Genomic DNA, 23,338 nt, shown 5'->3' with positions numbered 1-23,338 from the left:
GGCTATCGTGTAAGGGAAACGACACTGAGTACAAATGGCGTTAAAAATTGCCTCCATTAATATCTGTGGGCTAAACGAGGGAGGGAAAAGACAGAAAGTAGCGGCAATGTTAAGGTTCCTCAAACTAGATGTGATATGCCTTCAGGAGACACACATTGAGGGCAAGAATAAATACCTCCTGGAACAACTTGGGTTTGAGGTCCTGGCAAATACACAACAGGACTCTAAGACAAGAGGGGTGGCCATAATAGCGAAAAGGGGAGTAATGAGGGTGAAGAAGAAGGAGAATCAGGGGGGAGATGGGTCTTGATCGAAGGAGAAACAGGCGCTGGCTGCTACACAATTGCTTCTGTGTATGGTTCGAACGAGGATGAACCTGAAGTGTTTGATTTCCTAGATATGGAATTAGCTCTATGGCCGGAACCTGTGATATGTTGCGGGGATTTCAATGTAAATGGATTGATAAATTTGGGTATGACGGGCGGGGGAGTTCAGGGGGATCGCAAAAGGAAATCACGTAGGGCCATTCGTAATCTAGCACAGCATAATGCACTTGTGGATGTCTGGACAGTTAATAACCCGCCAGGGACAGGTAGCACCTTCTATTCAGCACCACATAGGATGATTGCTAGATTAGACTATTTCTTTATTTCCAGTTCCCTGGTCGCTGGTACCCAGATTGAAAGGTTTCCCCGCGTACTTTCAGATCACAACCCACTTGTGATAACCATTCCACAGACTACCAGGGGAGATCGAAAAGAGAACAACTGGACGTTTGAGAGAGGGTTATTAAGGGAAGAAGATTATGTCAATAAGATGAGGGTTTGGATCAGGCAGTTTTGGGAAATTAATAGAGGAACGGCTGCAGCTGGGATGGTTTGGGATGCCTTCAAAGCTGGGGTGCGGGGAGAAACACTAAGCTATACACTTCAAAGGGGTAAAAATGAGAAACTAGCATTATTCAGAAGGCTCAGAGATCTGTCAGAGTTGGAAAACCAACTTATTTGTGCCATTATTACTCAACAGCCCTTGGAGGCGATTTTACCTAGCATAGAGCTAAAGAGATCAGAGGCTAGCGAGAACATTGCAAGGAAAGCTGCAGGTCATTATTTTGCCAAAAGGGAAAAATGCTATGAATTCAACGAGAGAGTTGGCCATCTTTTAGCAGTTCGAATTCGACAAAACATGGCAGCCGGAGAAATAAAAGAAATTAACGATGTAAGGGGAAGGGTCGTAAATAAGGTAGAGGAGGTACGAGAAGTTTTCAGGGAATTTTACGCAATGCTGTATGATTGTGACCCCAGGAATAGAGATGATAAAATAGAGGAATACTTGTCAGGAATTTCACATGCAAAGCTAAAAGATGAAGGAAAGGAGGCATTAGAGAGGCCATTGACGATGCAGGAAGTGCACAATGCAGTACATCAGCTCCCCTCAGGGAAAGCAACAGGTCCTGACCAAATCCCAGCTGAATTCTATAAAACCTTCTGGGATATCTTGGGGATAAATATGCTGGAGACCTTAAGACAAGCGCAGATGGGGGAAACTATCCCGCTGACATGGGCAGGGGCAGATATCATTGTAATTCTTAAAAAGAACAAGCCGCCCTTGGAACCAGGATCATACAGACCTATAACTCTTATGAACCCAGATACAAAAATCTACTCTAAAGCGTTAGCACAGAGGTTAAGCAAGATAATCGAGAGTCTAGTGAATACGGCACAGCATGGATTTATTCCAGGGAAAGGTACAATGCAGCACACAAGACAAATGGTTACCATCTTGGATGCCGCAGGAGCTGCAGGAGACCCTGTCGCTGCTGTATTCTTGGATGCCGAGAAGGCCTTTGACAGGGTCTCCTGGGGCTATTTGTGGAAAGGTTTGGAATGGTTTGGTTTTGGTGCAGGATTTATCAAGGCTATTCAGGCTTTATATGTGGAACCAACGGCAAGAGTAAAGATTAATAAAGGATATACCTCCACAGTGAGGATAAGGCGTGGTACACGGCAGGGCTGTCCGGCCTCGCCGCTTCTCTTCGCGCTATACCTGGACCCCTTGTTGCGAAGGCTGCAGGAAAATATTGATATCCTTCCCGTCAAACTTCACGGGCAGGAGCATAAGTTATTCGCGTACGCAGACGACGTAGCAATCATTACACCGAACCCAGGAAGAGCAATAATAGAAATAGAGCAGGAAGCAGCAAACTTTGGTAGAGTGTCAGGCTACTCAATAAACAAAGGGAAGACACAGATTGTACAGAACAACTTTGTAACATATTAAGACTCAAGAGTAGCCACTGAAGCGGTATACTTAGGAATTAAAGTCACAGCTGACCTAGACAGATTGGTAGAGCTGAATATGGGTCCACTGCTGGCAAAAGTGAAAGATAACACCGAAAGGATTCATAATCTCCATCTAACCCTGATGGGCCGCATCAATGTAATAAAGATGGTAACCTTTCCGAAGTTCCTCTATCTCTTCAGGGCTATCCCATTATATTTTGACCATATATGGTTTAATAAATTAGAAGGGATATTAAATAGATTTATATGGGCACAGGGGAAGACTAGGAGAGCCTATCGGCATCTCACGTTATCTAGAGAGAAGGGGGGCTGGGGGGCACCAGATCTAAGGCTTTATTACTGGGCAGCTGCCCTGCAGTATTTTCAGGGGCTGATATGGGGTGGTGGTCTAGGGCAAACTGAGGGTAGATTGGGATTCACTAATGTATACACTGCACTATTGGGTGAGGGGGCGGTGAATGGATTCTTAAACACAATTGATTTCAGCTATTTTAAACATACACGCTTTAAGACATTAAGGGCGTGCTTATATGATCTGGAAAGCGATATCAAAAAGACTGGGGCTAGGGAGGTATAATAACTACACACAGCTTTACTCAAATAGTTCATTACCGGGAGACATTTTTAGAGATACAATAATGAGGGACTGGAATAACAAGGGGATTGTTAAGGTAGGTAATCTCCTGGATAATCAGGGGGGTATACTACAGTTTGCGGAGCTGCAAGCTAAATTTGGGCTAGACGGCCGCAGCTTCTTTAAGTATTCACAAATAAGAAGCTTTCTTTCACAAAAACAGGGTGGCCTATTAGGTTTTGGTCAGAGTAAAATAATGGAGTATATAGAATGCACCACCACCTGCACAATTAGGCAGCTCTATGCAGAACTCACCGCATGCAAATGCGATGACAGGGAGAAATATGCCCTAAAATGGATAGGAAAATTGGGGATCAACGCAGAAGGCTTTCAGGCATCTATTGATATGGGTCGAACTGTGCTCTGTTCAACTACATTACAATCTCAACACTATAAGACTATATACTCACTATATCATACCCCGGCTAGAATTGCACAATGGGGTGGCACGTCCGGAATAATATGTCCCCGCTGCGATTCTAAGGATGCAGATATTGTACACATGTTTTCACAATGTCCACAGCTCTACTCTTTAAAAAACGCGATTGAGGAATTCTTGGAAATTTCACTAAAGATTAAGACAAAGTTTACAGATGAACTAAAAATTTTGGGGGTGGGGGAAGGCGTAGCGGGATTGCTAGTGGAATTCATGTTTGTCTCTATGGCAGTTTATCGTATTTGTATAGCAAGGACTTGGCTAGATAAGTTTCCCCCCTCGTTCCATACATGGATTGCAAGCCTTCTTGCTACGTATAACCTTGAAAAAGCAATATATGAGAGGAAGGGGCGAAGAGCTAAGATATTAGGGCGGAAGATATGGCAACCTATTACCAGTTGGAAAAATGGTAGGGTTGGTGAAGGGCAGCCGGAGGCCGCCTTGGAAAGTGTGATATAAGGTATAATAGCTCCTCATATCCCAGCTTCTTTTTTCCTGGATTATTTGTACTCTTTAAGTCATTTCTTGTTTACTCTTCTAGCCATACTATTGATATATAATGTAATTTTTCTGATTTTGTAGAATTAATGATTTGTGCTGTAACATGAACTGTATTTGTGCAGAAAATGAAAAAATGCTTAATAAAATGTTTAAAAAAAGAAAAAAAAGAAGTGAGGTGGCCTGCACAGTTCTGGTGAACTTGGCAACTTGGCAGTTGCTGATCAGCATGGCATTGACTATAACAGTATTTTTTTTTTAAATGTAATGTTTTCTCACCAGTTCCTGGTACCCCCATATGTTTTTTCCATAATAAACATTCTTTATTGACTTTCTTAAAAGCACACCATAGTCCACCTTCTTCACAAGTTAATTGGCCAAGATTGTCATCCCATTCCACTCCCCATATATCCCCAACTCAGTCCCACCCCTCTTTAGTCAAGAACTCCAAATCTTAGCAGCCACGTACTCAATAAATCTCCCTCTCCTTAACAGCACAGAAGTTTGTTGCTATCCTCTATGATGATTTGTTTGGGGTTTGGTCCGCCCTCCAATTCTTTGCAATGTCTCTCTTTGCTACAAGATATCCCAGACCCACTATAATCTTTTCATACCGGGAGCCATTTCAGTCTTCGCTTATACCCAGTAGACTCAATTTTGGGGATATCTCTACATGTCTCTTTAAACCCCTGGATCATGTAACTCCCCGCCCCAATTTTCTGCCAGAATTGTGTTATCTCTGGGCAAGACCAAATCCCGTGACTAGACTCTACAACCCTTCCCACGACGTATACAGGAAGGATGCCACAATAATGCCAATTTTCCAGAGACTACTAGTGAGATAGTAAAATCTGTGTAGGAATTTGAGTTGTATAAGGCATAGACTGCAGATGTTGCACGCTCACAGAAAGCTCTCTCAGATGCAATCCATTCTTCATGCTCAAGAGGCCTTATATCAGTCTTCCAGGCTTTATTCAAAGAAATAAATCTGTAGGGTACATTGGGGATGGCAAATGCGAGATATACCATGTCTACTCATAGCCTCCAAAGAAATCATTGTCTTCAGCAAGTTAAAGTCTTGGGTAGAGACCAGTTTCACCCTATCCTGAAAAATTGCGATCAGTATAGTTTCAATTCTTCTGCTAGCCAATCCACCTCAGAGCCTTATGCCAACAATTCAGAACAGCCAAGGTGTGATCTGGCAATGCATCGGGAGGCCTTACACCGTAAGCGTAATTCAACTGGTCCGAACCCTCAAATAACTGGAGCTCCCCTCCATTCGATGGATGATCCTCTCACCAAACAACCACTCATTATTGGGAAGCTGCAAAGCCAAATAATACAAGTTAATGCCCGCCATACTGAATCCTTCCTCAAACCTGGATTGAATTCACTTTTCCCTCCAGATCCTGGGAGACACCTGAGGACCAGGAGTTCAGCTTGAAAGTAAAATAATTAGAAGCAGCCCCTGCCAACTCACTTTCGTGCCCACCTCTCCTCCCTTTGAGTGTTCAAGCTGTGAAAAGGGTTTATCAGAGAAGGGTGGCAGAGGATGGGGTTCCTCTAATTTGGATTAGATGGGAGGAGAAGCAGAACCCCAACGCTACTAGTCACACAGTCAGTACTTAGTTAGCCCTCGTGCATTTTTTAAGCATGTCTCTTTCATGAGCTCCACTCACCCAAATACCAGTGTTACTGGAAGTTACATCACACACACTTTTTCCTCTGATTGCATTAGAAGAAGAGAGATAAACCCTTTAACTCTGGCGTCACAGGAAGTGATCTGACATGACTTTTGACCCTGATGCCATCACAGGATGCAGTATTAAGTTAAGTGACTTTTAAACAATTAACTAGAGTGCATTTTACATTAAAAGTAGATTTCTTGAAGATTACCAAAGAGGCACACCGAGAGGGCATATTAAAGTGATGAGAATGCATTTTTTCTGTATTTTTGTCCCTGTTGAAGATCTCATCGTGCCCCTTGAAAACACTGCTTAAGAAGTGGAAATAGAAATTAAATACAGTGTGTATGAATACATTCTTTAGGATGATCAAAAACTATATCAGAATTAAGTGCATATATGCAGTAGAACAACATCATTGGGTTATGGCAAAAAAGTACTTGATTTATTACAGACATCACGTTGCTAATCAGTGCGAATAATGGCCCATTCAGATATCACCCCTCTTAATCGGCAGCGCAAAAATCATTATATTGCATAAAACTGAGGGGCATATTATCAACAAGTAGCGATATTTATCGCTAACTAAGCTTAGCGTCATTTTTTCTATCGCCGTGCATCGCCGGATTTTATCACAGAGATATAGTGCTATTAGCAACGTTTATCTCAAATGCGATAAACTTTCCGGCGTTAGAGGCAAAATGCGTGAATATCGCTGGTAATCCAGCGATATTCACGCATTATCGCCAATGGGGACTTAGCCAGAATATCCACCTCCCATTGGATATAATGGATAAGAACTGGTCTGAGCAGGTGTTCGTTTTCAGCGATATTGGCGATTAGCATGAATTTTTTAATCGCTATGCCTGCGTTGATAATAGGCAATAGCGATGTTAGCGACTGCTTTCAGTCGCTAACAGGTTGGGTACGCTCACTTTGCATGTCATTAGGGATAAATATCGCTGACATACAAAGCGGGCCCCAAACCACTCGCTATCGCCTACAAACTGTCGTTAACTCCTGTTAGCGACAGCTTGCTAATAGGGTGATGAAATTATCGCCGCTTTGCAACCGAAAACGGCCGCTAAAGCGGCGATAATTTCATATCGCCTGCCTTGATAATATGCCCCTGAATTTCTCTATATCCACGTAAGCATCATGGTGTTTTGTAAAATCATTCATAACTTCCTGGAGAAAATATAAAAGAGTTCACCCGTGTTTGGAGCTCATGTTTATAGTTTTTGGTGAACCTAACATCACATTTGCACTGCCACATAAGCAAAGCTACAAGGTGAAAAACTAATACGTCAAACCCAATATGTGCGAGATGTCTTAAGGTTAAACAGCCACACTCAAATAGAGCACATCACTGTGCAACATGCATTTGCCTGATGTTTATCTTCGGTAGAAGACATTTAAAAAAGGATGCAATTTCCAATGTTTCCCAGCACTATTTTTGATGTTTCACAAAATAAAGTCTTTTGAAATGGACTTTTGAATGTATCTACACATGCTGGGCAGAGCTTGCAGGAAGCTTGCTGGGGGTACAAAAGGGCATCTCTGGAGTTGAAGCAGCTACATCTGGCGACACCTAAAGGTCATCCATGGTATTAACACAGGAATAGTGAATGTTACACAACTAAAAGCAGAACAAAATTGTAAACCCTTGACTGACAGATTGAGGGAGATACAAAACAACACATGTACTTAATTGCCAATAGAGTGAATAACAGCAGATATATCCAGCAACAGCAAGATACAGACACAATTTCTATCAACAGGTGAACTATACCATTAGGAACCTGTAAGATGGTGGTTTGAGTCATTTACACATCCTGGAAAACTCATCAATCACCTGGCTAGTAGGCCGCTAACCATAGAAAACTTTATTTCTGTCATATGACCAGAAAAATGCAAGTGCGATACAGCTCATATAAATAGAATAAAATCTAAAAATAGACATAAGTAGCATAATAAAAACATCAGTCGAGCAATAATCTTTAGTACAGTAAATATATGGATTAGCCACTTAGTGCACAATGTAAGACCAAGACAACAAAAACCTCTGCCTATTCCAAAGAGAACAACATGGCCCGCTATCCTGTCTGCATTCTAAGGGGTCCATTACGATGTCAGGCGGATTGCCTCCGCCAGGCTGGCGGTGGCCACCGCCTGCCTGGTGGAGGCAATCCGCCCGACATCGCAAGCCCAAATCCCCCCCGCCAAATTAGGATGGCGGGAGGATGGCGGCGGTGAAAAACACCGCCCGCCTGTTTTCCGCCCCGGGTGCCTTGCGGCCGGGGCGGAAAACGAGTAATATGGTGGCGGTGTCTGTTAGACACCGCCCGCCATATTACTATGTGCATTTTTCAATGCCTTTCCGTGGCGGCATAGAGGCATGTGGTGTTCACTCTGGGGGACCCCTGTGGGCCCCCAGAGTGAAGGCCAAAGGGGGTTGGCACACGGGGGTACCTGTGGTACCCCCCTGCATTTACATGATCGAAGCGGCAGGCACCGTGCGGTGCCTGCCGCTTCGATCATTTAAATGTGTGCATTTTTTTTTAACATTGTGGCGGGCGGTGCAGTGAGCACCGCCCGCCACAATGTTAAATTGAGGAATGCGCCTGCCACTGTGGCGGGTGCATCCTAATACCAATGTCGGGACCCCAGCCCTTTAGGCGGGCGGTCCGATAGCCGATAGGCCATCCTAATAGCCCCCTAAGAGTGTACTACACTCAAGACCTTTAGGTGCTATCAATAAAGTATGAGCAAACAATAACATTAAAACAGGTTAAAACTAGCAAAATAGGTAGGAGGATAAGAAGCTACCTCACGTTTTCAGCAGTTTCCTCCTAGTTGTCCACATATAACCCCAACATTTTGCTACTGAGCAAGCAATCACTGGTCTAGGGTCCGATCTAAGGATAGCTTCACCATAAATGCGTGTTCCCAGCTGCTTGCAAATTGGTTTATGCTGTTTGGCTCTAGGGAGAGAGTACACAGGGTAAGCAAAAAATACACGGACAGTTGTCTGTACTGTAGAGATGCAGCTGGGACATAACTGAGAAATGATGGAAGAGTGGTGCCAGGAACCTCTGAGGGAGTTCAAGCGAAGCGAGACAAACCTAAACTGCATATAAAGTTTCCTACCTGAGGGTGACATGAAAATATCTAGATATTGTTCTATCCAACCGATCAATTTAAAATCCATGAACACCACAGTTAAATGTCCCCACGATGGATTAATAAGTGAAGCCTGTGCCACCCAGTCCCAGTACTGATTTTTAAAAGAATCTTTCTAGGAAGCAGTGCCGGGTCCTTAACATCCCCATGCCCCTCAACTCTATTTGTGGCTATTAAAGATGTCATATTCCGTATCCAGCCTATCTTATTAGAATATTCAAGTGCACTAACTGCCATAAGGGTTTTGGCTTATGGGAGCAGCTCAGGAGTGGACCTTTTGCGCAACCAAAACAGGCGAGGGAGTAGCTTAACCTTAACAATGATAGGATCTCTACCAAAATTCAGCCTTACCGGGTGGAGTGGCGTGTTCTGGGGTAGCGAGACCAGGCACCTCAGGAACTTATTCTCTGATTTAGAGAGGTCATCCATCCCTTTAAAACCCCACAGTTTGGCTCCATAGAGAGCTGAGCTTACTGCTTTGGAATTGTAGCTCTGGAGGAGGTCTGCCACTGTTTTACTGGATGTGGAGCTGTGTTCTTTGGAAAGGGCCCCTACTATTTGCTTGTGCTTCAAGGATAACTTGGTCATGTGAGGCTTCCAAGACATATCTTCTGAAAAAGTGATACCTAGATAGTCAAAAGTGCAAAACCTATCTAAAAGAACACCTCCCAAGGATAATTTTCCTTGATAGGATTTATGAGGGTTAAGCAATAAGAGCTTTGTCTTTGATGTATTGACCTCTAATCAGCGGGAGTCGCAGATGTCCTTAAAAGGATTTAAGAGCAGCTGGAGCCCTCTTGGTGTTTTGGATACTAACAGCATCAGCACACAATAGCGTCACAACCTGCCCCCCCCCCCAGGGTAGGGGTATCTTCTGGAGTTTGAAAAGATACTGGACAACTACGTTCACAACACCTGACGTACCCCCCCCCCCTACTAACATTAATTGGGTCAGTAGCTGGCCTTGGCCACCCCAGCGTAACCTAGCAAAGCTTGCCTCGTGAAGGTGGATGACAAGAGATCAAATTTCCAGGGGAAGCCCCTTGTCTTTTAAGACTTGCCATAGAGTATTCCTTGGGACTAGATTGAATGCAGTCTTTAAGTCAATAAAGGCTACGTAGAAGCTCCTCTGGCCAAGAAGCAGGGTCTTCAAAGACAGAAGAAAGAAACGAAACACCTGATCAATGGTGCCTGTTGTTTGTCTGAAGCAGGCTTGTAAGGGGGATCAAGATGTTATTTTCACCAATCCAGTCCTGTATCTTCACAAGGAGTTCTCGGGCAAAAACCTTTTGGACACAGCCTATAAGCCTGATAGTTCTGTAGTTGCAGGGTGAAGATCTCTCTCCTTTCCTATACATAGGAATCACCTCTGCTCCCTTCCAAGGATTAGGTATTCCAGCCTCCTCCGCTATCGCATTGGCTAAAGACAGATGTAACTTGTCCAGTTCTCACTATCATATAGGAATACATCGCCAAGGATGCCTTTGTGTCCAGGGGCTTTTGCCTTAGTAATTGAATCAATGCAGGTCCTGATTTCGCTTTTAGAGAAGAAGTCCTTAACGGTAACATAAGCAGGATCTAACTGATGCACATGACCCTGAATATAAAATGTAAAATATTCATACCATGTGTAAATAGAAATGTTATTGGCCGGTCGTGGTGGCCTATTAACGTCCCCCCTGGTGACTAAGAGCCAGAACTTCTGCAAGGCTTTACTGGCACAGGCCTCCCCAATTAGTTTCCACCTATTGTCATCCCACTCCCTTTTGTCTCTCGCCTGAGCTGACTTATAAGACCTTCTTGGTTCTCTCACTGGGAACAAGTTCTTAGTTCTAAGAGCCAAGGTTGGTTTCCGTTTACGGCACCTACCCTCAGGGGCGTAACACAGGCCCCCGCAGCCCACACGGTGCGGGGGGGCCCTAGCTCCAAGGGGCCCCCTTGGCACTAAACTCTGGCCGGGAGAGCTCCTGATTGAGCCCAGAGGGGCCCCCCCTAAGTACCGTGCAGGGAGGCCCCCTCACTTTTCAGTATGCCTGTGCCTACACTCCTGATTATACCATGCAAACTGAGATCTTAGCTGTGATCCAGATTTGGAGGGGCGCGAGGGGTCAATAAAGTATGCAGCCAATTGCTTGAACAAATGAGTGTGGCAAGCTGGGATCTCTTCCAGCCCACCCGGATTAATGTGGCAACTCAGTTCAGTGCCATTAGTGGCTTTTGGGCCAAAGGTTTCTAGTAGGCACTGCAGATCTTTCCTGCATGCAAAATGTTCTCTCGTCCTCAGCAGCAGTTAAGCCATGTGGTTGCCTGTTGACGATTGGCAGCCATTCGGGCATTGCGGCGGATACAGGTGGCACAAAACCCTCACAGGTTTTACTCCATTGTTGCAGGTTACTGCAGCATCTCTTGTGTTCAGGATAAACTTCATGGGCAGGTTTGAGGAGGTGGCTTCGCTAGCTTACACCATGGCCCTCATGAGATCAGCTGCCAACCACAGCACTGCTTGCAGCTTACAATATGTCTATGGCATCAGGGGGATAGTTGAGGTCTCTGGGCCGTTTAGTTGCTTCCAGACAGTAATGACTCAGTCTCCTTCTACTTGTCGGCGGCAGCAACAACATCAACCGCTTGACCAAGAGCAGGCTGCTGTGCGACATAGACTTCACACTTTGATACAGTCATACTTCTATTTCTTTAGGACCGCACAGAGAGACACGGGTGGCACCTTCACAGCACAGGTGACTACTGGATTGCTCTCATGGGGCTGTAAGTTTCCTATGGGTGCCTGACATTTCCAGAACATGCTGGGCCTCTTCTCATGGGCAGTCTATCTTCCTGCAAGCTAGACACACCACTTCTCTCTCTCGGGCGTCACATGGGCTTCTAGTTTCCTCAGGCAGATCTCCACTCTTCCTGTAGAAAGAGCTCACTTAATGTGATGTTCCTTCACCTCTGGAAGACTGGTTGTCAGAAAGACACCAGCTCTAGTTACACAGTGACTCTTTGCGATTTTCAATGGAGCACTCCCTAGCACTCCCTTCCTTGGTCAAGGAGAACCTAGAACAACATGGGTTGCTTTGGATCCCACTTTTATGCCCATTTTCTTGGCTGGGGATGTGGATCCACTGCTTCACGCTTCAGAACCAGTCTAGGTTGGCTCACTCTCCAATGTCATTCATGTCATTCACCGTCTGCTCTTCAGGCACATCCTTTGTATAAAGCGATGCGTGTCATAGCAGATAGCAGTGAGACTGGCACAAAATGTGTATACCCACAGCGGGGTAAAATGATGTGCGAGTTCCTTGCTAATGGCTGTCATCAGAAGCTGCAGCCCCACCATTCACCCCTACCTTCAACAATTTGGCACTGCTCAGGAAGCACTAATCAGCAGCCCCTTTCTAAGACCGTGTTCATAAAATTCCTAAAGGTAGCCATGTCTTCATCCTCCTTACTTTAGTGTCTGGATTTCCTCCATTCACTTTTACTGTACACATACATGCACTTGTCATGCACACAGAATGTCAGCGCAGGGTTCTGGGTCTCACAGAACAATGGAGCTTTACATGAGAGGGATCTGTAGGCCATTCTCCCACTGAAACAGAGAAAAAGGTTACAGATTCACAAAACATTGTTATGCTGCCACGTGATACACCCATGATGGAAATAGTAGTCAATTTTCTGTCATGATCCATGCTAGGTAGACCCCTCATTGCCACAGTACTGGTCCCAGAACTCACATTGTTAAGGACAGGAGTAGGCTTCTGTGGATTAGCATGATCACAGGGCAAAACAAAATCAGGATATCAGCTTCACTTGCTGTCGGGCACTCTGAGGATGGGAACATGCCTGTATACCATGCATGCGTCATTCCCGTCCCAACATCGTCCAACCTCTGGTTCAGTCACCATCTACCTCCATGCTTTATAAATACAGAACTATGTATTGGGGAACAAAGGTGCAAAGTTGGACAAGACCTAAGTGGTATATTTGACAAGACTTGTAGAGACTCCTAAAATCAGTGGTTGCTGGTGGCGGGCACTGGTGCTTATTTTTCATCTCTAGACTTTGATCCAGAGCAAGGGAGAAGGAAAGGTCAAAAGAAGGAAGAAGACTCAAAAGCAGAAGCAAAGAGTGACACTAGGTATGACAAATAACTTGCAACATCAGATTTGGCATTGGCAGGCTCATAAAAACATTTGGGCCCTTGAATTGATTAATGAATTCCTTTATTTATTTACAGGTTCACCGTTGACTAAAATGATAGTCTTTTAATGCCCAATTTAGGTGTATTACAGTGTGGAAAAGATTTGTATTGTTTTCATGAATATTGCTGCTTCCCTATTAAGCTCTTTCTGATCTACTGGGAGACAGCCTATTGTACCTTATTTCTTGATATATTGTGTTTTATTTTTGTAGACTTGCTAATTTTTTATTCACTTTCCTTGTTCTAAAAATGATGGCATTCAAAGTATTTTACCTGAGATATGTATCTCACCATACAGGTGAATTTCATTCATTAACAGTAGCCCCACTTGCATGTACATCATATAATTCCACTTAAAACAGAAATCTATAGGTTGTTTGTAGGTGTATGAACTAATGTGGACTTTAATTCATATGCATTTTCCTAAATGCGTTACTATGACAAAGTGACTTTGTGGGTAGGAGATGGGGGTTCCTGATTATAATAATTCATCTTACTATTGTGGTACACATGCAGTGGAATCTGATACCCGCTCCTTTAATGTTAACTCTTATATTCAGGAAATGTGTAATTACCAAGTTATGCATAGTTTTCTTGCTCATCAAGTCTAGAAACCACAGGCAAGTCTTTTTCTCAGGTTTCTGTGGCAAGTAGGGGTTACGGGGAACTATCTGTGGTAAGTACTGCCATTAGTAATCTTAGGAACATTGGTACTATTGTGTAACCAAGTATTCACTAAGTAAGTGCAAGAAAAGGCCTTTTGCAGGTGCCCCCCCTTTTTGTCCCCATTTGGATTATTAGCTGCTGGTGTAGGACTCTGAAAGTGCACTGGAGCCAGCTAACCAGTGCCAGTGCACTCTCCCTAAATATGATGAATGTGAATTTGTAACCCCAATTGGCAATGACTTTAACCCACTTATAAGTCCCTGGTAAGTGGTACCAAGGGTAGCCAGATATGAGGTAAAAACTAGCCAGATAGGAGGTAAAAACTGTCCTGCCACCTGAAATACCCGTGGTACAAACAAAAATGCAGTAACTCTAAAAGAAACACACTTTTGCCTTCTTCATAATCATGTCGTAATAGCATCCATTCTACTGCCTCTATACCATCCTGATGGGGAATGGAGGTGTATAGGGCTGCTATATCAACCGTGCATAACAACACTTTGTCAGTCGGTGTGATCTTAACCTCCCTGATTCTTTTTAAACACTCTGTGGTGTCCTGAATGTACGTGCCCCATTGTTGAACCAACGGTTGTAAGTAGTGATCTAGGTACTTGCCCAGTGGTTCGTGCAACGACCCACATCCAGCCACAATTGGCCTAAATGGTGGGTCCTCAGGATTCTTGTGCATTTTGGGCACCATGTAGATATGCGGTCTCTTAGGGTATTGAACCGTCAGAAACCGTCGCGTTTGCTCGTCTATCCAACCCATTTCCTGTGCTCTATCTAGAATGGTATTCAAAATGTTTTGGAAACGGACTGTGGGATCAGAGTCCAATTTAATATATGTGTCCTCATCGGTTACATGCTGATCAACCTTTGCCAAGTAATGTGACTGGTTGAGAACAACCAGCGCTCCCCCTTTGTCTGCCGGTACAATCTTTAAACTGTCATTGTGTGCCAATTTGACCAGGGTCTGATGTTCCTGTCTGGTCAGGTTGTTCTGTCTGCTCTTGGTACTTGAAATCTTGTCAATATCTTTCCTCACCAATGTTTCAAATAGATCCAGGGTTTTGTGTGAAAGAGGGGCCATGAACGTACTTTTGGGTCTGAATACCTGCATTTTCTCTGGTGTAGTGGTACTCACTGCCTCTTGATTAATCGTATGAAAAAACCACCGTAACCGGAGTTTCCTCATAAATTTAAATAATGAAACCTCCGTTTCCAGTTTGTGGGTAGAGTAAGTGGGAACAAAGGACATGCCTTTGTTTAAAACACGTTGTTCTATCGCATTAAGCGGGTAATCTGAAATGTTCATCACTAGGTCCTCTTGTTTCTTAACCTTTTTTGTTGAACCTTGTCCCCTCCTTGTCCGTTTTGTTTGGACTGTGTCTGTTCCGTAGGTGGATGGTTGGAGGTTTTGCCCCCTTCTAAAAAAGACGGCCCTGATGTGGTGTTGGAACCCCCCTCTGCTCCTCTCTCAGCGCTACCGCTGGAGGTAGCTGCCAACGGTGTGCGTGTTGGTAAAATGTCTTGGTCAGTTGCCACACTTTCTTCTGAGGAGTGGGCTTGAGATTTTTTGTAAACTCTTCTCTGGGCATATTGATCTGCCCAGGAATAGACCTCATCCAACTTATAATCGATAGTGTCACGCTTAAACTTACGTAGTTTGCGTTCATGTACTTCCCTTGTGTGTTCTTCTAACTGGTCTTGGATGTCCTTAAGAGTGGTGGCTAATTCTTCCTCTGATAATCTTGTTGACAATTCAGTCTGCAATTCTTGTATCTCTGTCTCTAATTCTTTCAAAATATTCGACAACTCCTCTACTATGAGCAAGATTAAGTCTAGCGAACACTTGTTAAGTATGGCATACCACTTTAGCATAAATGGCTTGTTGAATTGGAAAAGAAGTGGCCTAAGGGATATACGCAATCCGCGAGGAATACGCTTGACTTTATGATACTGGATTAACGTGGTGGCATGAAGCCTTTGGTTAATTTGTTTCCTTAATGTGTATTGTAGTTGCTTTATCATTTGTGGGGTGGACCCTGGTTTTCCCTGAAATTCTCTGACATCTTTTATCAATGCATACACACCCTCTGCTTCATTGTCTGTATAGGCCTTAACATCTGCCTGATTTGTTGTAAGATGTGAGATTTCGTCAAAATCCATAATGAATGGGTGGGTGCTGTGTGCCTAGGATGAGCCCCTGGGTAACAAATATGTATAAGTGGTAGACACTCTGCACTCCTGTTTTTCAATAAATATTCGTAGTTGTTCAAATCATCTATTTCATCTAATGGTGCTGCCGCCTCATCTGACTGGCTCGCGTCAGTAGCAAAATATGAACACAAACAAGCACTGTTTGGAAGCGACGCACTATTCACATGCCCCCTAGGGGTGCTTTATGTCCAAAAGTAATACGTAATTTCACCAGACTTTTAAAAAACAAATTATAAACAACCCATAGTGCAAATGCATTCAACCAAAATCATGTGCACATATCCATGTTGTTCAAAAACACAAATTAAATGAAAAGCATTTTGTTTTTAATTGCTCTTTATCTTTTATCTTGTGCTTGATTCTTCAAAAAGATGATACATTACATCATGTACATCCCTTCTTTCTGTGCAGTCAGTCCCAATGCATTTCGGTATGGTTATACCTTCATCAGGGGAATACTACAATAAAAATCAGTGCAATGACAATAATCAAAATCTGAATTGAAAACGAGGGAGCCCCAGTCCCCACCTCATGTACATATCGACCATCGTGCAAATTTGTCAGAACGAGTAACCCCAATTGGCAATGACTTTAACCCACTTATAAGTCCCTGGTAAGTGGTACCAAGGGTAGCCAGGGCATAGGAGTTAAAGGGGTCACCAGGGCTTGAAGCAATGAACGTGCCACCCTTAGTGACCCAAGTAAAAAGGTGACGGCAGGCCAGCCCTTGCAGACCACAGGAGCAGTGCCAACTGCCCAAACTACACTTTGGCCTCACCATGAGTGGCAGGGTCACAGCACTATTTGTAATATATGTCAGTCACCCCTAAGATAGGTCTCCTGAGCCCAGGAGGCAAGGTGGGTTCTATTAAAGGTGTGGATATATAAGTGCAAGCTTATATGCCCCTATGGTAGCCTATTTCCATCAAGGGCCACTATAAGTGGTCAGGGGGCTATAGGCTAACATGGGGCAGCACCTGGGCACCCCAAGGTTGCCAGCTCCATTATGTTCCCTCAAAATATGCCATGTTTGATATCAACTAACTTGTCTCATCACCCCTGCCATGATTCTCATGCTAGAGTTAATGTAACATGCACCCAGGTGGCTACCTTAGAGGTTGCCCAGAGGGTTGGCCCAGCCTTTCCTGAAAGCTGCTGCAGTCAAGACAGGATTCTGACCCATGACCCATGCCAGGAGGTGTGAACTCTCTCAGTAGCCAGAAACAAAGGCCTGTCTGGGAAGGAGGTGAACCTCCCTCCCTGACAGGATGGCTAGTGGAGTGGCACATCTAGGATATGAACTTCAAAGCTTACACCACCTCTCATATACATCCAGGCTGCCTTCCAAAGGAGGAAACAGTCCACCAAAGGCACATTTTCAGCCAGGCAGGAGGAAAAAGTATGTAGTCAGGAGGCGTACACCCCCAGAAGGGTAGCCACACCCCTAGGGTGAGTTACCTGGTCTGTACATCCAAGTAAGGTTTCTGCCATTTTAAAAATGGCAGAATAGAGTGTTCTGGGAAGAAAAGGTGGTCACCTCTGGGACAGATTAGCCACTGGGGCTAGTAGCCCATTGGCTACTTGCACCCACAGGACTTGCCCAAAACAAATGCGCGATACTCTGCATCTGTGGCAACCTTCCTGTAAGGGGTAGACTGCGACTCTAGCCGAACCAAATATCAAATCCCCTAGACAGAGGTACCCTTTTAAGAGCCAAATGCAACTCTAGACTCCCTTGGAATAGTAGCACTAGTCACATACAGTCCACTGGTAAAACAACTTACTGAACCCAAAGAATCGGTGACCATCGGGCGCTTGAGGGATCCCCCACAAGTAAATGGTCCAGTGCATCGTGGTAAACCTATTCTTGACCTCCAGCAACTTTCAGGTGGCTACAGGTTTCCCCCAGAGTATCTAATCGCCGAACTTACCGCTGCCAAGGCACATTGATGGCCAGTCTGGCAACTGCTATCTTTACTCAGCGCTGCACCATGAGAGAACCCCGCAGCACCTTCAACCAACAACCCCAGTGGCCCCATTGTCGAATATTTGATCTGATTCCTCACCAGCACCGTCTGCATGGTACAACTGGCTACCCTGCATCTCCTGCTGCAGCACCAGGCACAACCAGAGCAACTCTGTACCTGGACACTACGAGCCAGGTACAATTCAACTGACTGTCGTGGCCTAGTCCTAGGACCTGCATCACTTTACTGCCCCCCCCCCCTCCCCCAGTGGGTTCCATGCAACTCGACCTGCAAGTGCAAGTGACCGATTGGCACTAGTGCTTTTTACCGTTGACCCCAGTGCTAAAGTTATGCAGTACTGAATAGCTTTGATGTATTTTTCCTTTTAAAATCTAGAACTCCGGTAATATGTATTTGATTGTGGTTGTTTTTTGGTGTCTACATTAGTATAGAAATCTGCTTTATATTTTTTAATTGGTGTGAAATTTCTATTGAGTCGTGTGACTTATTTAGTGTTCATGTTGGTACTCTGAAATACTTAGCACATGTTCCTCTAGTAAAGCCTGACTGCTCTTGGCCACACTACCAGGACTGAGCTATGGATTTAGTATTGTGAATCCAAGGGCCATCCTTGGGGTATTGTGAGAGTATTGCATAGTGCAGCCTAACCAGCCACACTACATAATACTCCACTTTCCTAGAGTAAGACTGTCAAAACAGAATAAAACCAATAGGTATCTTCACGGCAGACACCATTCATACAGCACAAAGTCTCCATGTATTAAAAATGTAATCCTGATGACAGCACAATTGCATGTCTACCAGGGGAAGTGAAGCACACTAGATAATGGAACTGAATACATTTTCCATAATGGAGTTGGGAGACCCTCTTCCAAGTGTACTGCCGCCAAACCCCAATGTTCCCATAGCTTTTTGAGGGTTCAGTACCCATCATCAACAATGAATAGTGGTACACTTTGTATGCAACCCCAGTCAAGCAGGGTAACAATAGTGTGAAAAATGTTCAGTTCAGTTGGGGGAAAAAGACAAGATTCAACAGAATTATGGAACTGTGGCAGAGTTTGCACAGCGTGAAGACTTTCATCTTTTTACTAACTGACTGCCAGTGCTACTGTTGTTGGGGGGAATATTTATATGAATGGTATGAAAGAAAACAAAACTATACCAGTTTTGTGACTATTCGATTGTGGTCACATTCAAAGTGACCAAAGACTCCGTTCATTTCAGGTTCTCCTACTTTCAATCTGCATTTTCTTAGGCCACATATTCACATTTTGGGCTTATTGTAACATCTGCTAACCGCATGACTTATTCCTCTCACTCAGATACATCATGGAAGTTATTTCTTGAAGATGGCATTTCCCGGGCCGTGGCAGAAGAGCTGAGGGCTAGAGGTCATAAAGTTGAGTGGCCACTGGTTGGTCACCAGAGAGCTCTATTTGGACGTGGTCAGATCATCACAATGGGAGACTGGTGGAAGTCAAGCGATGTCCCTTCATCTGAAAGTAACAGCACAGTACGGTGGGCGGGTTCAGATCCCCGCGGAGATGGTTGTGCAATGGGTTATTGAGGAAGATTCCACCTGTAATTTGAATCATGGAAGCTAGGCTATCTACAAGTGGGAATACATTGCCTGCCAAAAGACCATCATAGATAAAGCTAAGGGAAGGTTGACTTACAAAACAATGTGTAGGATATCACTATTAAGAGTGGTTGAAATAGAAAATGCAGAAATCTGGCAAAATCCGCTTTGACCTCTAGAGCAACACTGAGATACAAAAAGCGCCCAACCTGGCTCTGAAGGCGACCCTGAGAAGTGAACCGATTTCTTCGTTCCTGCATGGTTTTCAGCGGCAAAAGGAGGTCCAGAGAGAATCACACAAACTGATCACGAACTGGGCAGCTTGTGTGGGTCATGTGGTTCTCAGTGGACCTCACTCTGCTTGAGAGAATCTGATGAAGAGCATGAAAAAATTAGTTTTCCTCCTTGGGAACCTGAAGTGATTATTTTATCAGTTTGTGGCAATTCGCCTCCACAAACCACACAATAGAAAATTATACTTTCCCCAGCCCTATCATATACAACTATAAATACAGTAACAAGCAAATTTACAAACTGAAGAATCTCTTGATGAACTTCCCTCAGAGTGACCAGAATGCAATCTATCCTTACAGTCTCATTTTCATTTCCATGTGGATCTTGTTGCTGATTTGCCCTTTAATGACCAAAGAGGCCCAAATCCTGTATTGCAGATGGATTGTTCTTATTTCTTTAAGTTAGTGTTTCATGCGAGTTTGCTTCTTTGTAGTGATTTCCAGGCAAACTGTGTATAATGTCATAACGACAGTTAAATCTTCTTCAGTTCTGTACCATTGCATACATGTCATTTTCACTGGGAATGGTTTTATATCAAATGTATCAGGAGGCAAACATGATTTCATGTTGTTTTAACGCTTCTCACAATTAATTCTGAAAATAATGAAAAAACCTAATGTGTATGAGCTTACAGAGCGGTTGTGGTCCACCCTTGTGATAAAAGAGCAAAAGTGTCTGTCAATCAATTCAACAGAATAAATAATGTTCTGAAACCCTCCGTTTGCTGAATTAAAATAAACCCAGAAATTAGCAAACATATATTGTTATGATTGAATTCATTTTAGTTTCACCTGCATCCAATCGCCATGTTTTTTTATTGCACGTTGGAGGCTCTGATTTATCACTTCTAAACCTGGCTCAAGAACTCGACTGAAAAGCGTGGGATTCAATGCAAATGACATAATCTGTCTGTTGCCAACATTGTGTGAAATTTGATGAATTGTGAACACGTGCAATGTAGAGCTATTGAAAGGAATAAATCCGCAATTGATATACATGATCTAGTAGCATCTTCAAGACCTGCTCAGCTAGGTTTATAATATATGAATCACGACATATAGAGGTACATTAATATAGGTAACAGTCCTGGGTAAATAGTCTGAAAAATCACTATAAACTGTTGGCAATATTCTTTGCGGGCTGGTTCTGAACCTATTCCAACATTTTGTTAGCAGTCTTCTCCACTAAAATCCTGTCGTCAGTTTTAACTGACATATAGGACTGATGGACAGGCTGTCACATAGGAAGCAAAGGGTTAGTAACTTGTTTTTACAAGTATGTTTTACGACTTCACCTGATGTGGCCACTGGAATACTTGTTTGGCTTGTTTGTGTACAAGGGAGTGACACGAGAAGACGCCCTCCATGGATACACACTGCTGGAAAACTCTTACTAATGACTATGTAGGACCAGCCACACTTCTGCACTGGCTTAAGTATATTTTCCTGGATTGCCATCTTTTCTATCTTTAACTGCACCTTTGCCTGCTGTCCTGTGTGGCCTCTATTACAGGTAAGGCAGTGATTTTGTATGGGTATTCCCGTGCCCAAAATGAAAGGAATGCAGCTGGTTTCCAAGTTTATACCTGAGGCTCTCAGAATTGCAAACTTTTCATAGGAATCGGAATACCATACCATTCCTGTGGCAATTCCTTATTTTCAGCCCATTCCTACTGGGAGATTACAATAACTTTGAGCAGGTAAAATGCCCAGGGAAGGTGGTGGTTTTCCTACTTCCTTGTGATGCCAGATTCAACCAGACACAAGTCTCAGCCAAATCCAGAATTACACACCCAACACACAGAAGGGTTATTTTTAAAATAAATTGGAGAATTGGGCGATATGGCAACTGAAAAGCATCCAACATGGATCGTGGCTGCTTGGGCGACTTAGCCTGTGTAGTAGTGTGAAGTAGTGTGGCTCACTGGTTAGAGGCGGCAGACCCGAGAGCAGAGGACGGCCCGGGACCAGGGTTCGATTCCAGACGCGGCAGGTTTCTGGACCAGGGTCAGCGGACTCGATAATTCTCTCGCCTCGGTGCCCACTCTGATCAGCGATCACACTCGGCAACTCTGGGCATTAGCTTGCCTCATCTTCACTAGCGGCCCCACCAGACCGCCGGGGATGCCTGGTCTCACCCTGGAGGTACCCATTAAGGGACCATCTCTCAGGGAAGCCAGGAAGGGTTTCGCAGCGGTCGAAGCGCGGAGATACTCCTCCGGGAGTCGATCCTAGCGCTATATAAACTTGCAATTAAAAATAGGGCTGTGCTTTGTGTTGCTGTGGCTGTCTAACCTATCCACCCTTCACACTATACATCAGCTTTGGGAATATTTGACTGTCCACCAGAAATTACCACATTGCAGGCAAATCTTTTACAACACACATTGTAGCAGCATCAGCTGGGATGGGAATTGAGTTGGGCAAGGTGGGGTTTGCACATGAGCAAGACATGAAGTTGGCACAAGAGATATGTGGGTACTTTGTTGGTCCTCAAAGTGCAGCCCTACAAAGTAGTTAGGAGATGCAGGTGAGGTCACATGGATGTGGTAAGATCTCCCACCCCTCCCTCTTTTGCATGAAACCGTTTAATCCAGTTCAGCTCAGCTGCTTCTGCCATGCAGGTGTAGTGAGCAAGGCACCAAACCACCTGGAGTCAGGGTGGAGAAGAGACCCAGCATAGATCTTCCAAAATTTAATATTCTGAAAGTAATCTTGCTACAAAAATTGGATCATAAAAAACCAGGGTCAAAAATGATAGCAAGTGGGAGATGAACACAACACAAAATACAGTGATGAATGTGTCGCCAAAAATCCATCTCAACCCAATTCCCTTTTAGATAAGGTATAAACCAAAAGTGACTTAATGGGGAGAGAGTTCCATCTTGGGCTCGACAAGCTCCAGGAAGCTCGCCATCTTGAAAGGGCCATACAAATGGCTAGCCAAGGCCAGATCTTCCTAAGTATGGATTCATTCTGATACAAGAAGAATCCGAAGTTTGACATTTTCCTTCCTATGCAAACCTGAACAAGTATACCGCCACCCTTCGCTGCAAGCTTTCCACGCTGGCCGTGAAAGACCCCCATGAATGACGAAAAGTACTGAAATGCCAAAGCTTGCCAGAGTGCAGGGCCTGGAGACGTGTTGCCTCACCAAACGGAGTCCGCAAGGCTCAGCAACTTGCTGTCTTCCTCTCGCAACACAATACCTAAAATTCAGGTTCAGAAATGACATAAAACCGCAAAATTACAAATAATGAAAACAACTCAGATAGGGACATGATCTTTCTGAGCTGTCAACAGTCAAACAGAAAATGTAAGTGATTTGATATGTTTAAATTAGAAAAGAGAAGGCTCTACATAATGTAGAAGCCTCCCTCTTGCAGTGAGAAGTCAAGCTAGGAATTCGAGGAGAAGGGATAGGGTCAAGTAGTCTTGGAAAAATGCCTGTTAAAGAACTCATACAGCATGAAAACTCCACGTTTCTGCCTTTGTGAGACTTGTTCCTGGAGAGAGGAAGCCAAACACCTTTACAAACCGCATTAACACCTTCAAGCACTCCTGACAAGATAGCGTTTTCCCAATTAGAGCGATTTTATCTTTTTCCTTTTGCGCTGAACCATAAAGACAACAATACTGCCATCCG

General features: G+C 44.1%; 1 protein-coding gene across 1 annotated transcript in view; it reads left to right on the top strand.

The window, feature by feature from the left end:
* LOC144792825 (glutathione hydrolase-like YwrD proenzyme) overlaps positions 1–20,448 on the top strand; it is a 564,131-nt gene extending 543,683 nt beyond the window's left edge. Inside the window, exon 12 of the mRNA XM_078668023.1 lies at positions 19,143–20,448. Coding sequence (XP_078524149.1) covers positions 19,143–19,387 — 245 coding nt within the window. The 3' untranslated portion in view covers positions 19,388–20,448. The remainder of the gene's footprint in view (positions 1–19,142) is intronic.
* The last annotated feature ends 2,890 nt before the right edge of the window (positions 20,449–23,338 follow it).

This window comes from Lissotriton helveticus, chromosome 11, assembly GCF_964261635.1.
Source record: "Lissotriton helveticus chromosome 11, aLisHel1.1, whole genome shotgun sequence".
In the NCBI taxonomy this organism is placed as follows: Eukaryota; Metazoa; Chordata; class Amphibia; order Caudata; family Salamandridae; genus Lissotriton; species Lissotriton helveticus.
Note: the sequence above shows the minus strand (reverse complement) of the source record. Positions and strands in the feature narration are given on the sequence as shown.